The sequence below is a fragment of the Nanorana parkeri genome, unplaced genomic scaffold (genome assembly GCF_000935625.1).
Source record: "Nanorana parkeri isolate BGI_ZX_2015 unplaced genomic scaffold, ASM93562v1 scaffold330, whole genome shotgun sequence".
Lineage (NCBI taxonomy): Eukaryota > Metazoa > Chordata > Amphibia > Anura > Dicroglossidae > Nanorana > Nanorana parkeri.
This window is the reverse complement of record NW_017306598.1, coordinates 154,752-167,579: the sequence shown is the minus strand read 5'-3', so window position 1 is coordinate 167,579 and position 12,828 is coordinate 154,752. Positions and strand designations below refer to the sequence as shown.

At 39.0% G+C, this 12,828-nt stretch overlaps 1 protein-coding gene across 1 annotated transcript; it reads left to right on the top strand.

Annotated features, from left to right (window-relative positions):
* Positions 1-2,418: 2,418 nt before the first annotated feature.
* On the top strand, positions 2,419-12,828 carry LOC108788521 (pancreatic alpha-amylase-like). The gene is made up of 10 exons (XM_018558295.1): positions 2,419-2,586; positions 4,476-4,622; positions 6,710-6,907; positions 7,862-8,092; positions 8,786-8,919; positions 8,995-9,117; positions 9,201-9,300; positions 9,378-9,499; positions 10,361-10,486; positions 12,637-12,828. Exons 1-10 carry the CDS (start codon positions 2,419-2,421, stop codon positions 12,824-12,826), a joined length of 1,539 nt encoding a protein of 512 aa, XP_018413797.1. The 3' UTR covers positions 12,827-12,828.

Here is a 12,828-nt window from a genome sequence, read left to right as displayed (position 1 = left end):
ATAAAAGGAGGGGGTGGGACCAAGGGGGAAGGATAAAAAATGAAACCACTGAGGAGTCCATCATCAGCTTCTATTCCTCTGTAGAGTCGATCCAATACAACCAAGTGGATGAAAACCAAGCTGAAGAGTCCTTAAGGAGGCTAGTGAGGACCTGCGTGTGTTTAATATCATTACTTTTGGAAAAACAAAGCCTGATAGTAGGGGGCAACATCTGCTTCCACATCATCTATAGCCTGTGAGTGAGAATGTGTTATGGTGAAGTAGAAAAAAGGCAGGATCAGCGGGGATCGAATGATCCATATATTTTTGAGATATGTGTCTCACCTGTGACCAGAAGGTTGACCGTATCGGGCAGTTCCAGAAAATGTGTAACATGTCCGCAGGGGAGGAATTACATTACCAACAGACATCTGGGGAGTCAGGGTAGATCTGATTAAATCTATAGGGGGTTCTATACCATCTTGTTCAAATTTTATACCCCGACTTCTGGTACTTATTGCAGATAGATAACTTTAAGGTATAGTTGGAGAAATTTGGTACGTTCTGCGGGAGAGAAGTGGAAGCTCCACTGCTCTTCCTTAATAGGGGGAGTTAGATCTGGATGTCCAAGTCTGACAACATAATGGCAAAAAGTTGGTGATTTGACGATGAGACAGTCAGAACATGCTTGTACAATTAGGGAGAGTGATCTGGCAAATGAGGATGGTGTCTGGAGCAAGGGAAGGAAATGTGAGAGTTGGAGATGCCTCCAGAATCCAAGAGTACCAAGGTCTGAGTCGGAGGAGATACTTCCACGCAGGAAGTGTAATGTTTGAAACGTACTGTTCTCACATAGAATGTTGCATGTTGTAGGCGTGGGGAGAACTCAAAGTTACCTATTATTGGAAACAGGGAATGTAGAGATGGACTTAAGCACCGTGGGCATGGAGCACTCACACCAAGGTAAGGTTGATTGAGGAATTGAAGCGAAAGGCGGTTTTAGAGAGATGCAAGACTTAAAACTCTCATGACGGCACTATTCTAGAAATCGAGATAAGTGAGAGGCTGTCTAGTAAAAGAATACATCAGGGAGGGCCAGACCGCCAGAATCCTAAGGCTCCACTTAGGCAGGAACTTTGTGTTGTTGCTGATCCACCTCGAAGTGTGAAGTAGAAGCTCAAGCATCAAGATGAAAATGAGTGAAAAAAGCGGACAGCCCTGTCTTGTCCCGTTCGAAATTGAAAAAGGGAGCAGACAGGACACCATTGAGACTGACCCTAGCTGTAGGAGTGGAATACAAGGCTAAGATGCAGGATAGCATATATGGGCTAAGGCCAATGTGTTTCAAGGTAAGGCGCATAAATGACCAGTCGACCCTATCGAAGGCCTTCTTCAAGTCGGTAGATAAAACAAAACTAGGAGAAGTCCTTGATGGGGCTGAGTCGATAAGGTTGAGGGCTCACGTGGTGTTGTTCCGGGCCTCCCTCATGGAAACATTACTGCCTGCGTTCCTTTCCAGTGTGATCTGCAAAAATAGTGCTTGCAGTATTTTTGCAGACCGCACTGGACGGGATCGCAGGCACTAATGTGCCTGCATTCCGGGTGTGGATGATCACACTGCGGGCAGGGGGCGTGGCTGTGGTGCAATTGACTTCAGTGCACCGCCACGCTCTTTCCCGCCCCTGAACGCAGGAAGCCAGCCAGCTTACGTTCCAGAGGCTGAATGCCCTGGAACACAGACTTTCTGGTGTGAACCTGCCCTTAAGGCTAGTTCACATCAAGTGCAGAGCGCTTACAGAACGCATCAAAAATGCATCCGATTTATTCCAATGGAGCTGCAGCATGCCCTATATTTTTATGCTCTGGAACGCACCAAAACCTATGTAAATGCTTCAAAAATGCATGCAAACACCCTGGAACGCATTTAAAGCCCATTTTAGGCTAAAAAATATAATTTTTTTCTTTTAAATGGCCCAGAAACGAGGCAAAAATTTTGGCAAAATGAACTGCACTGCATGTGCAGAAACTCATGCAGATCTGGTCCGGATTTGGTGTGAACAAGCCCTTAGGAGCACTGTGGGACATTTTAATCATAGAAAACATAATAAATGTTATAAAACAATGTTGGTAATAGGGCAAGAAACATATTAATGCATGAACCCCATCACACCATTATATAAGTAAGTATATACGTGCGTCCTTGTATCTAAAATGTAGAATGAATGATTTGGTGCTTAACACATCTATAATAGGCAAGCATCTTCAAGGTAACAGCACGTTCAAACATCAAGGACTTTTATGCAACAGTGAGAAATTTTTGTATATACTCACCTGCAATCCTTGGGGGTGTTTTGACAGGTGTTCTTGATACGTCAGGCTGTAGATAACCGCAGATTATAAATAGGAAAAAAGAGAAGCCTAGCTACTGTAGAATCCAAGATGAAGCTCCTAATACTTTTGGTGTTTGTGGGGTTTTGCTCTGCCCAATACAACACAAACTTCAGGGCTGGCAGGACATCTATGGTCCACTTGTTTGAATGGCGCTGGGTAGATATTGCTGCAGAATGTGAGAGATATTTGGGTCCCAATGGATTTGGTGGTATACAGGTAAGTGTTGGAAATACAGCAGCATATACTATATGTTTTTTGAGCGGGAGCTGGCACTGTATTGCAATGTTAATCTCTATGTGCATGCTTATCTAACTTAATTCAGCATTCCTCAGGATCTCAGTGCTTCATCTAAACACATAACCAGCAGTAAGTACATCCTGATCAGCCTCTCTGTCTATCGAAGGCCTTGTTCAGATGGGGGTCAGCATGTATAAGAGCAGTGTATACGTGCATTTGGGTAGATATTGCTGCAGAATGTGAGATACATTTGGCTCCCAATGGATTCGGTGGTATACAGGTAAGTGTTGGAAATGCAACAGCATATACTATAATATGTCTTTTGAGCTGTAGATGGCGCTGTAGTGCAATGTTAATCTCTATGTACATGCTTATCTAACGTATTAGATTTTCCCCCATAGTTCTCCTCATGGTCACGGGAGGACATAAACTAGCGTCCTCCCGTGACCGGCGCAGCCGCGACGAATCCCGACATTACTGTAGAGATCCACCCAGCTGCATGATTGACAGCTGGCTCTGCCTATCTAGAGGCAGAGCCAGCTGTACCCGCCCCCTCCCCCGTTCAATCCTCCAGTCAGCGCTGGAGGATCGGAGCGGGGAGGGGGGGAATCCCTGCAGGGAGCCGTGAGTGCCAGTCACGAATCTCTCTGCAGGGACAGGATCGAGAAGTGAGCGAGCGGCAGTATGCGTTCACTCACTTTGCCCCCTATTGAGTCAACGTGTGACAGTTTAATTGTCACAGGTCGGCTCAAACTATGAGGTGAGTGAAAATCACTCACCTCATAGTTCTCCTTTAAACCTCTTTTGTCCAATCTCAAATTTTGGCTGTATGTCTTCTTCCTAAGACTGAACAGTTAATTACCGTTACCATATTTACTTTTCAAAAATTTATACAGAGTGAAAAAGTGTAATTTTTGTAATCGTTCCTCATAGCTGAAGCTACCTGGCTCCCCATTAATTGTGTTGCCCTTTGCTAGTTTAAGGACAACTTTCCTATGGTTTGGTGACCATTCCTGTACTGCATACTCAAGATGAGGCTGTACCAGTGTTTTGTAAAGGGGATATGAGGTATGTCGCCAGGTCCCCTCCTCTCTCCTGACACTTTCGGGCTCTTGGTTCATGACTGAGTGCCCGACTTTTTTAGAGGGGGTGAAACCAAAAAGACTGTCAGTCATGTTGGTGTCACCTCTCCAGGGGTGTCACCCAGGTGCGGGCCGCACCCCCTGCACCCCTCTTGTGATGCCCCTGCTCATGCAGCAGATTTTGGCCAATTCATCAAGAACCGGAAGAAATTCACTGCATGTATACTCTACTTTAGGCAGCCAGGGTGATCCCAGCAATATCCTTCCTGGCTGCTGCGTGACTCAGCATTAATAGCATTGGGCCACAGGAGAACGATTGTTATGCCGATTTGTGCCCTCGCCAACCCAACTTTATCTTACCTAAATGTTATGCTAATAATTTATGCAAACTATTATTTTTCCTCTACATGCCTCAAAGTATAGCGTTGAAAGTAAAGTAACACACAAATGTTCACTTTCATCTTTACTATTTTGCTATATTACATAAAAACAGATGTATGGGATATCATTTTAATTGATAGACTTGGGGTAAATATCCGGGGGTGTGCAGCCTTGTAGGCATCCCTCCTAAAATTATATGCAAATAACAGGACCAGTTAATGTTAACTTATGGTGTCTGATGTGTAGGGCCTATGTTTCCTCGCTTCAAGATTTGTGTTCTGGGGAAAAAAAATATTAAATGACTAGAGGAAATTAGAAATAAATCATGCATATATGTATTGTCTGTTTGCTAGTAAATGTTTAAAGAAATCACATTTGATGACTGTATTCAATATTTTTCTACAGGTCTCCCCACCAAATGAAAATATAATTGTTAACAATCCCTGGAGACCTTGGTATGAGAGATACCAGCCAGTCAGCTACAAGCTCTGCTCCAGGTCCGGTAGTGAGGCTCAGTTCAGAGACATGGTGACCAGATGTAACAATGTTGGGGTATAAACTTCTATTTATTACTTACGCATTCTATACTGTGTCATGTTTTTAAATGCCAGTATTAAACATTTACATATTTGCATAGTTTACAAAGACATAGCTACCAAATATATTCCTTTTTTCTGAACTCTTTTTGAGCCTTCTGTTTGAAGGAAAAACATCCTGGTACACTGACATCTAGCTAAATTAATGTGCAATCAAATATGTTTATGGATATTGGTAATAATTCTGCAGTGATTCTCAGGTTTTTTTTTTTACATAAATCGACATATTGCAAAAGAGACTTTAGAGGTTAAAAACCACTTACATAGTTTAGCCTTCATGTTGAATATGTTTATAGAAATACATAATATAACATTGTCAAATGTATGCCCATGATTACTCTATTGACACAAGGCTGTAAACAAGCCAGACATTTCCTGCTATAACTGTGTTCAGGTAACCATATGAGCAATAATGCTCAAACAAAAGACAGAAGTGCTTTTTGTTGTTTAAAAATAAAATATTGGAAAAGTGGTGCAATCATTGAAGAATCACTCTTCCTGCTCTAGAAATGTATTGATCTTTTAGATGTGTGGGTTCCCAGACATACAGGACACCAATAGATTAAATCTCATAACTGCTTTTGTGATAAAGCATGATTGAGTAGATGTTTTATTTCCTACCACTGATTACCTGCTCATCTATTGCTTTCTTTGCAGTCAAGAACCTTCACAATGCTGGAGATTAATTTGTTTTTTCTTGCAAATGCAAAAGTTGACCCTGTTTAATGGGGACCAAATAGATTAAATCCTTTTAGTCACTTAACAAGTGCCTTTTCTGTTGAAAGGACGATCATATGTTGTCCATAATAGAAGTCTTTCAAAACCCCTCTTACTTTCTTTATCTTAGCTGTGTTCCAGCTTTAGGGTCATGTGTTTGACACTTATTGATTCCCTTTGTACTTACTGTTTGTATGATTTCCCAGTTTGGGTTTTCCTAGATTGCCACAATTAGGGTTGCACAGATACCAAGTACAGTACTCAGTACAAGTATGAGTACATGTACCAATACTTTTGAGCTCCAAGACTACACTAGAGAAAAATTCAAAAATTAGGAGGCAGCTGTCATTTGTAAGGATCATACGGAGCTCCTGGGATTTGTACATCTCTGTTTTAATGTACGATTTTGTTTTTATAAATATAAATAAAGGGATGCACAGACACCAGTTTTGCGAGTACGAGTAATGGTACTTGCCGAGTACTTACAAGTACGAGTACTGATATATTTTTGTTTATTGTCATGTGACAGTTTTTCTAAAACAATACAGACTAATGATTTCAGGACAGTGGTGGAGTGCCAGAGCCAGGTCCCAGCTGCAACCCTGGTAGTTCTCATGAAAATGCCAAGTATCTGCACTGGTACTCGAAAAGTATCTGTGCAACCCTAGCCACAATCCTAAATCACACTCTTCTGGTCAAACTGACTCTAGTGTGACTTGGTAGCGTTGTTGTAAAATGCACGGGGCCAGGTATTCATTTGAATAGCTTAGTATGCTTTAAGCATCTTTATACAGGGCTGCATATACTGACCATACTGCTTTAGCGAGGCACATGTTCATGAGAATGCCATTGTTTTTCCTGTCTATGATGGGTAACGTGATTATTATCATGAGATCTAAATTAAAAATGCACTATTAGTGGCAGCAGGCTTTAGAAAGAGAGACCATATAAATATATATACCTCCAAACAGGACTGCAGGAAAACAAATGCTAGCTGAGCAACGGCATCTTCTTACTCTAATCTCCCCCTCTAAAATCTGATGTAATATTTACCCAGAAGTGCCTTAAGATTGTCGTAAAAAGCCAATATTATAAAATATAAATAAAGATTTTTAATTTTGGGGTTATTTAAATAAAGATAATCAAATGTAATATGGCTCTGTTCAGCATAATTAAAAAAAATAAGCCCAATTAACACAGTTCAGTACAATTGTGGCATGCCTTTCTTAATTCAAATACATTCATATGTAATATTGGAAAATGCTGATTTATTAAAAAAATAAGATATAGCATGATAATTATAACTGAACTTTCTTTGCCATTTAGGTATATATTTATGTTGATGCCATCATTAACCACATGTGTGGATCAGGTGGTGGTGCAGGAACACACTCTACTTGTGGAAGCTATTTCAATGCTGGAACCAAAGAATTCTCTGCAGTACCTTATTCAAACCTGGATTTCAATGATGCCAAGTGCAATACTAATAATGGTGAAATCCAGAACTATGGCGATGTTAACCAGGTACAATACTGTGTTTTCCCTCATATTGTAAAGGTTAAGTCCCATAACTATAATTTCAGCAATATGTGGTAGCTACAAATTGTTTTATAAGCATATGTAATATGAAGAAAATACAGCAGTCAGAGGGAGAATGACATAGGTTTGAATAGAGATTGTAGCAATTGTGTTGCTTGGTAATAGAACAATACACTTTTGCACCATTTTGAAATTACTAAAAAAAAAAACCTTCATATTTATAACTACTACTCTAATGCAGTCCCAGCAGTGATGTCTATTACACAGACATATTCTAAACTTTGTAGAGGCTAAAAAAAAGAATCTAACTAAAAAATTGCTTGTGTGACGATAGCCTACACATAGATTTATGTTGCCCTAGTCATGCCCTATGTGGTTAATAAATGAGCTCACTCATCTTTGATTCATGGTTTATATTTCCATGGATATTTATGACATTCTTATGACATTCTTATGACAGATTTAATGGGGTTGATTTACTAACCTTATAAACACACCACGAACATGTATACACCTCTGTAGTGTGTTCCCTCCCGGCATGATCTATGGGTGGAATCTAAACACCTTTGTAGTGTGTACACACCCAGCAGGTGTGTTGTGCAAAGCCCTGCATGAATTTGCAAGGTGATGTTGTGTAAATTAGCTCTATGTTGTGTTGCTTGCGTTGATGAATGCAGGAATGCAAATGCATGAGCTAACCATTTTTGTCTAAACTGTGAAGCAGCATTATATATGCATCATGTGCATGATTTTTCCATATATGGCATTAGTGGAAATATGCTTTTAGAGACTTTTTGGTTGATAAATACGTTTTGCTGTGTAAAAATCACACGCACCTAGTGCGTGTGTTTAGGTTAGTAAATCACCCCCAATATGTTCATTCCAACAGATAGGATAACAGTTATTTAAAATGACTTTGCATTCATGCCACTACTACAGGTCAGAAACTGCAGACTTGTGGGCCTTTTGGATTTGGCAATGGAGAAGGATTACGTACGTGGAAAGATTGCAGCCTTCCTAAACAACCTCATCAGCATTGGTGTTGCTGGCTTCAGACTGGATGCCGCCAAACACATGTGGCCTGGAGACATCGCTAACATCTTGGGCAGATTAAACAATCTGAACACTCAATGGTTCCCTGGTGGCTCCCGTCCTTTCATCTTCCAGGAGGTACACATTTTGGCAGTGGCTGTTGTTTAACTGGATAATAATATATGTCATAGAGCAACAGGATAAGCCTATTGCCAGTTTAAAATACATGATAACTGCTTTGCAGAGGGAAAAATAAAATAAGAGATTTGATAATGAATCTGTATTAAGGTGGCATTTAATCTTGCTGTGCTAGAAAGGCAGAAATGTAGGCATTCTGATATCTATCCACTGTGACATTAGGCGTAGGAACATCATTTATAATCTGTCACTGATACATATGGACACTTCAGATGCTGAATAATTTCATTTGTAGCCACTGGTATTTATATAGCTATGAATTACATACCTATAGAACCACAAATAGTAAATGTTTATCTTCATATTATCTGTTTTACTGCATAAAACTAAATGAAAATATTTCCATATGTTTTGGCATAGAATTAGATTTTCTGCCAGAACAGTTATGTTTAGCAAGTTTACCTGGGTATGCAGTGTGACATTTAATTAAACGATGTCTGAAAACAGTCTACATTTGTATCTAAATGTGGTACAATAATAGAGTGTTTGGTCTGTTAATTTCTATTTTGAAAAGAAAAAAATTCCCTGAACCCTGGCTTACGATGACAAAACTGTCAAACATGTGGAGCGAGTGGTTACATTTAAAATACTTGTAACCACATCACATTAATAATGTTTTTGTGTTTCTGATAGGTGATTGATTTGGGTGGAGAAGCTATTTCAGCTGGTGAATACTATGGAAATGGCCGTGTGACCGAGTTCAAATATGGAGCCAAGCTTGGCAATGTGATTCGCAAGTGGAACGGAGAAAAGATGTCATACCTGAAGTGAGTACAGACAGATCTCATGTGTGGAACATGAACTGCATAAAGAGATTTACTTATCACTATTTTATCCTACAGGAACTGGGGTGAAGGATGGGGTTTCATGCCTAACAACAGAGCACTGGTGTTTGTTGACAACCATGATAACCAGAGAGGACACGGTGCTGGAGGCTCTTCCATCCTTACCTTCTTTGACGCACGGTAAGGATTTACTGTAGAAAAACACAAATAAAACAAAATTAATATTCATATGCATAAACATGTTCTATTTCTAATTTTAACAGCCTGTACAAAATGGGAATTGGCTTCATGTTGGCACATCCCTATGGTGTCACACGTGTCATGTCCAGTTATCGTTGGACAAGAAACTTTGTCAATGGAAAGGTAATGAACATTTTCAGGATTACAAAAACTGAAATACCTCTATACTACACCTGACTGGTTCGTTCTACTTTCTCCAGGATGTCAACGACTGGATTGGACCCCCAAGCAACTCTGATGGATCAACTAAGGCAGTTACTATCAATGCCGACACAACCTGTGGAAATAATTGGGTCTGTGAGCACAGATGGCGTCAGATTAAGTAAATAAAAATAAAATTTTTAGCTATATTTGACTCATTCTTCATAACATTTAGATTATGTGCAGATCAGAGCTTTGCTGGCATTATAGATAAAAATGTTTTGTTTAACCACTTCAGGATTCTGGATGTATTTCCTAATCATATGTACTGCCTGAAGAGGTTAAAATGCTCACGACCAATGTTCAACACATATTGGATAACCACGCATGCCAGTGTGAGAGAAATAATTCTAGGCTCCTCATTTAGAGTTAAATCTAAACTCATGAGCTCTAAAACTAATTAAAGTGCCATCCATTGATCATTTTGTGTACAACAATTTTTCAACATTTTGCGGGCACATGCAGTTTTGAGTTTTGATATATTTGATATCTATTATCTCCACACAACCTCATTTTTTATTGTGCATATATAAAACTTGGGGATTATATTGTGTTTGTCTGCACTGCTCTAAAATTATTTTAGTGTATTTTTTATTGAAAGTATACATTTGATAAACAGCGCAAATACTGTGCAACATAAAAAATGGTAACTTCCATCTTTTTATTTCACAGGACCTCTACATGCGGAAATTATATAATGTTTTAGGGTTTTAAATACATTTCTAGCCAAAAATGCAAATATTAACATGTTTGCAAAAAATTAAGAAAAAAAAAAAGCTCCGTGACGAAGTGGTTAAGAAGGAAAATTAGGTTGTTTTTTTTAAAGCAACTTCATTTCAGTTATACATTTGCTAGTGGAAGTTATGAAATTAAATTTTCCATCTGACAACTCAATGTGATATATGTATGTTCTTCTCAGCAAATGTATTCATGAACTATCTTTCTGTGCACCTTTTCAGCATTTTCTTCCTTTGGCTTTCAGGAACATGGTAATATTCCGTAACACAGTTGATGGCCAAGCCTTCGCTAACTGGTGGGACAATGGAGGAAATCAAATTGCTTTTGGCCGTGGAAACAGAGGATTCATTATTTTTAATAATGAGACATGGTAAGTGATTCACATTTTAGCTAATATTAGCTGTGTTCTATCTAGTTGTTTTGTAGCGGTAAACAAAATAACTTGAATTACTTTAGTACCAAACATACAGGTTAAAGAATACAGATTTCTTAACAGATTTAGATATCCAATATCATATTATGTCTCATAACATATCTAGACTTTTTTAAACATTTTTGGACAACGTGAGGAAGGGTTAGAACCACTGTTAGTGAGATAGAGATTGTACTAACAGCCTCCATTTCCCATAGCCTTAAGTTCAGTTTAATGTTACAGCAGTTGCACACAGTGTGTGCAGGGTGACTAAATTTGACTGTTCAGTCCAACATGCAACAGAGTTCAATCTAACACCCTTGGTAATATAACAGGTGCCTATGCCAGCATAAAGCACTGGAGTGGGAAAGCAAAGGACACATTACAGCAGAGTATATTCAAAAGCATTTCAAATCAGTTAAAAATCATAACATGCAGGGGATCAGGATTGTAAAGAGAACAAATAGTGTGAGACTTTTTTAGTCGGTTCAATATACAGCAAGAAGTTAAATGTTATAACTATTATGTACTCAGGAGCAGTCTAGTTGGATCTAATTGAGAGATCTCTGCATTCTCTGCAATTTAATCTATTTTAGATTGTAGAGATTCAATAATAGAAGCTGGTGAGAACATGTAAAATCCTAAGGTAGCAAGGAACAGAGCAAGGAGCTATGACAGCAATATCTCATTGTATTTAATAGGGATCTGCGCTCTTGGAAAAAACTAAAAATAATTAACCGCAAAGCTGCTATGAAAAAAAGAACCTTAAAATCTATAGGGAATGACACAGCGCCAAGGGTGAGCAAGTGAATTCATCCTCATGAATGAATAAAATAAATATAAATGAAAACTATTAACAAGTGTAAATATTGATGTGATAATACTATAACTCTCCAAAATAATCACCCCCAAATTCTCAGAGAATAAAAATATTCAATCTCAGTAGTAAATCTTATACAAAAAAACGGAAACAATCAATTCAAGCAAGTGAATGAATCAACCACAGTGTAACAATCCATGGACTAAGTGTTAAATATGAGGTGATAGTCTGAAACAGTCTCAAATAGAAAGTTATATCAAATGTCAGTAGCTCACCAGCACAATTCAATCAGTTCTCCTGCCAATACAGACGGCTCCTTCTGTTCGGGCTGTACCGGCAGGAGAGCGGATTGAATTGTGCGGGTGAGATCGAGGACCAGAGGATTCATTTATTCACAGGGGCTTTATGTACTCACTATATCTGGTGAGTACCCACTGTTTGGGGGATTGTCGGGTATAAAGGAGAAGAACACAGAGAAGTTTATCTCACTACTGATGTGTACATCATTGAATTTATTTTTTCACTGACATTTGATATAACTTTCTATTTGAGACTGTTTCAGAGTATCACCTCATATTTAACACTTAGTTCATGGATTGTTACACTGTGGTTGATTCATTCACTTGTTTCTCATTTTGTCTCTCATAGTTGAGGTCTACCTATGATGCCAATTACAGGTCTCTCTCATCGTTTTAAGTGGGAGAACTTGCACAATTGGTGGCTGACTAAATACTTTTTTGCCCCACTGTATGTCTTGGATTGATTGTTTCCGTTTTTTTGTTTCCGTTTTTTTGTATAAGATTTACTACTGAGTGTAACGTCAGTACATCCCCCCACACATAAACCTGGTAGAATGGTTCATTGTAACCCCAAGAAGTCCGAGGGGGGTCTCCATAGTTCTGGGTCCATAGTCAGTTGGAAGGAGGCTAGCCCCCAGGCTCCTCCAACAGCACCAGTGACGGTTCAGTCCGTCACACTGAGATTGAATGGTTTTATTCACTGAGAATTTTGGTGTGATTGGTTTATCACTCATTATTCATGTAAGAGTTATAGTATTATCACATCAATATTTACACTTGTTAATAGTTTTCATTTATATTAATTTTATTCATTCTTTATTTATTCATTAATGAGGATTAATTCACTTGCTCACCCTTAGCGCTGTGTTATTCCCTATAGCAATATCTCATTGCTGAAGCAGCAAAGAGATAAAAGAACCCTGTATGTGACAATAGATCAGAGCAACCTATACATTATTATCATTTTAATTGTTGCCTTATTCTTGTAGGAACATGGATGTCACTCTGAACACTGGACTTCCTGCCGGCACATACTGTGATGTTATCTCTGGACAGAAAGAAGGCACCCGCTGTACTGGTGCACAGGTCACTGTGAGCGGCACTGGCTCAGCCCGCTTCACAATTAGCGGTTCAGCAGAAGACCCATTTGTTGCCATTCATGTGAACGCCAAGTTGTAATT

Excerpts from the sequence above, each read along its gene's own strand:
- LOC108788521 (XM_018558295.1), top strand. The coding sequence starts at position 2,419 with ATGAAGCTCCTAATACTTTTGGTGTTTGTGGGGTTTTGCTCTGCCCAA. Across the intron at positions 2,587-4,475 it reads ATGGATTTGGTGGTATACAG|GTCTCCCCACCAAATGAAAA; the intron begins GTAAGTGTTGGA and ends ATTTTTCTACAG. Across the intron at positions 9,500-10,360 it reads CACAGATGGCGTCAGATTAA|GAACATGGTAATATTCCGTA; the intron begins GTAAATAAAAAT and ends TTTGGCTTTCAG.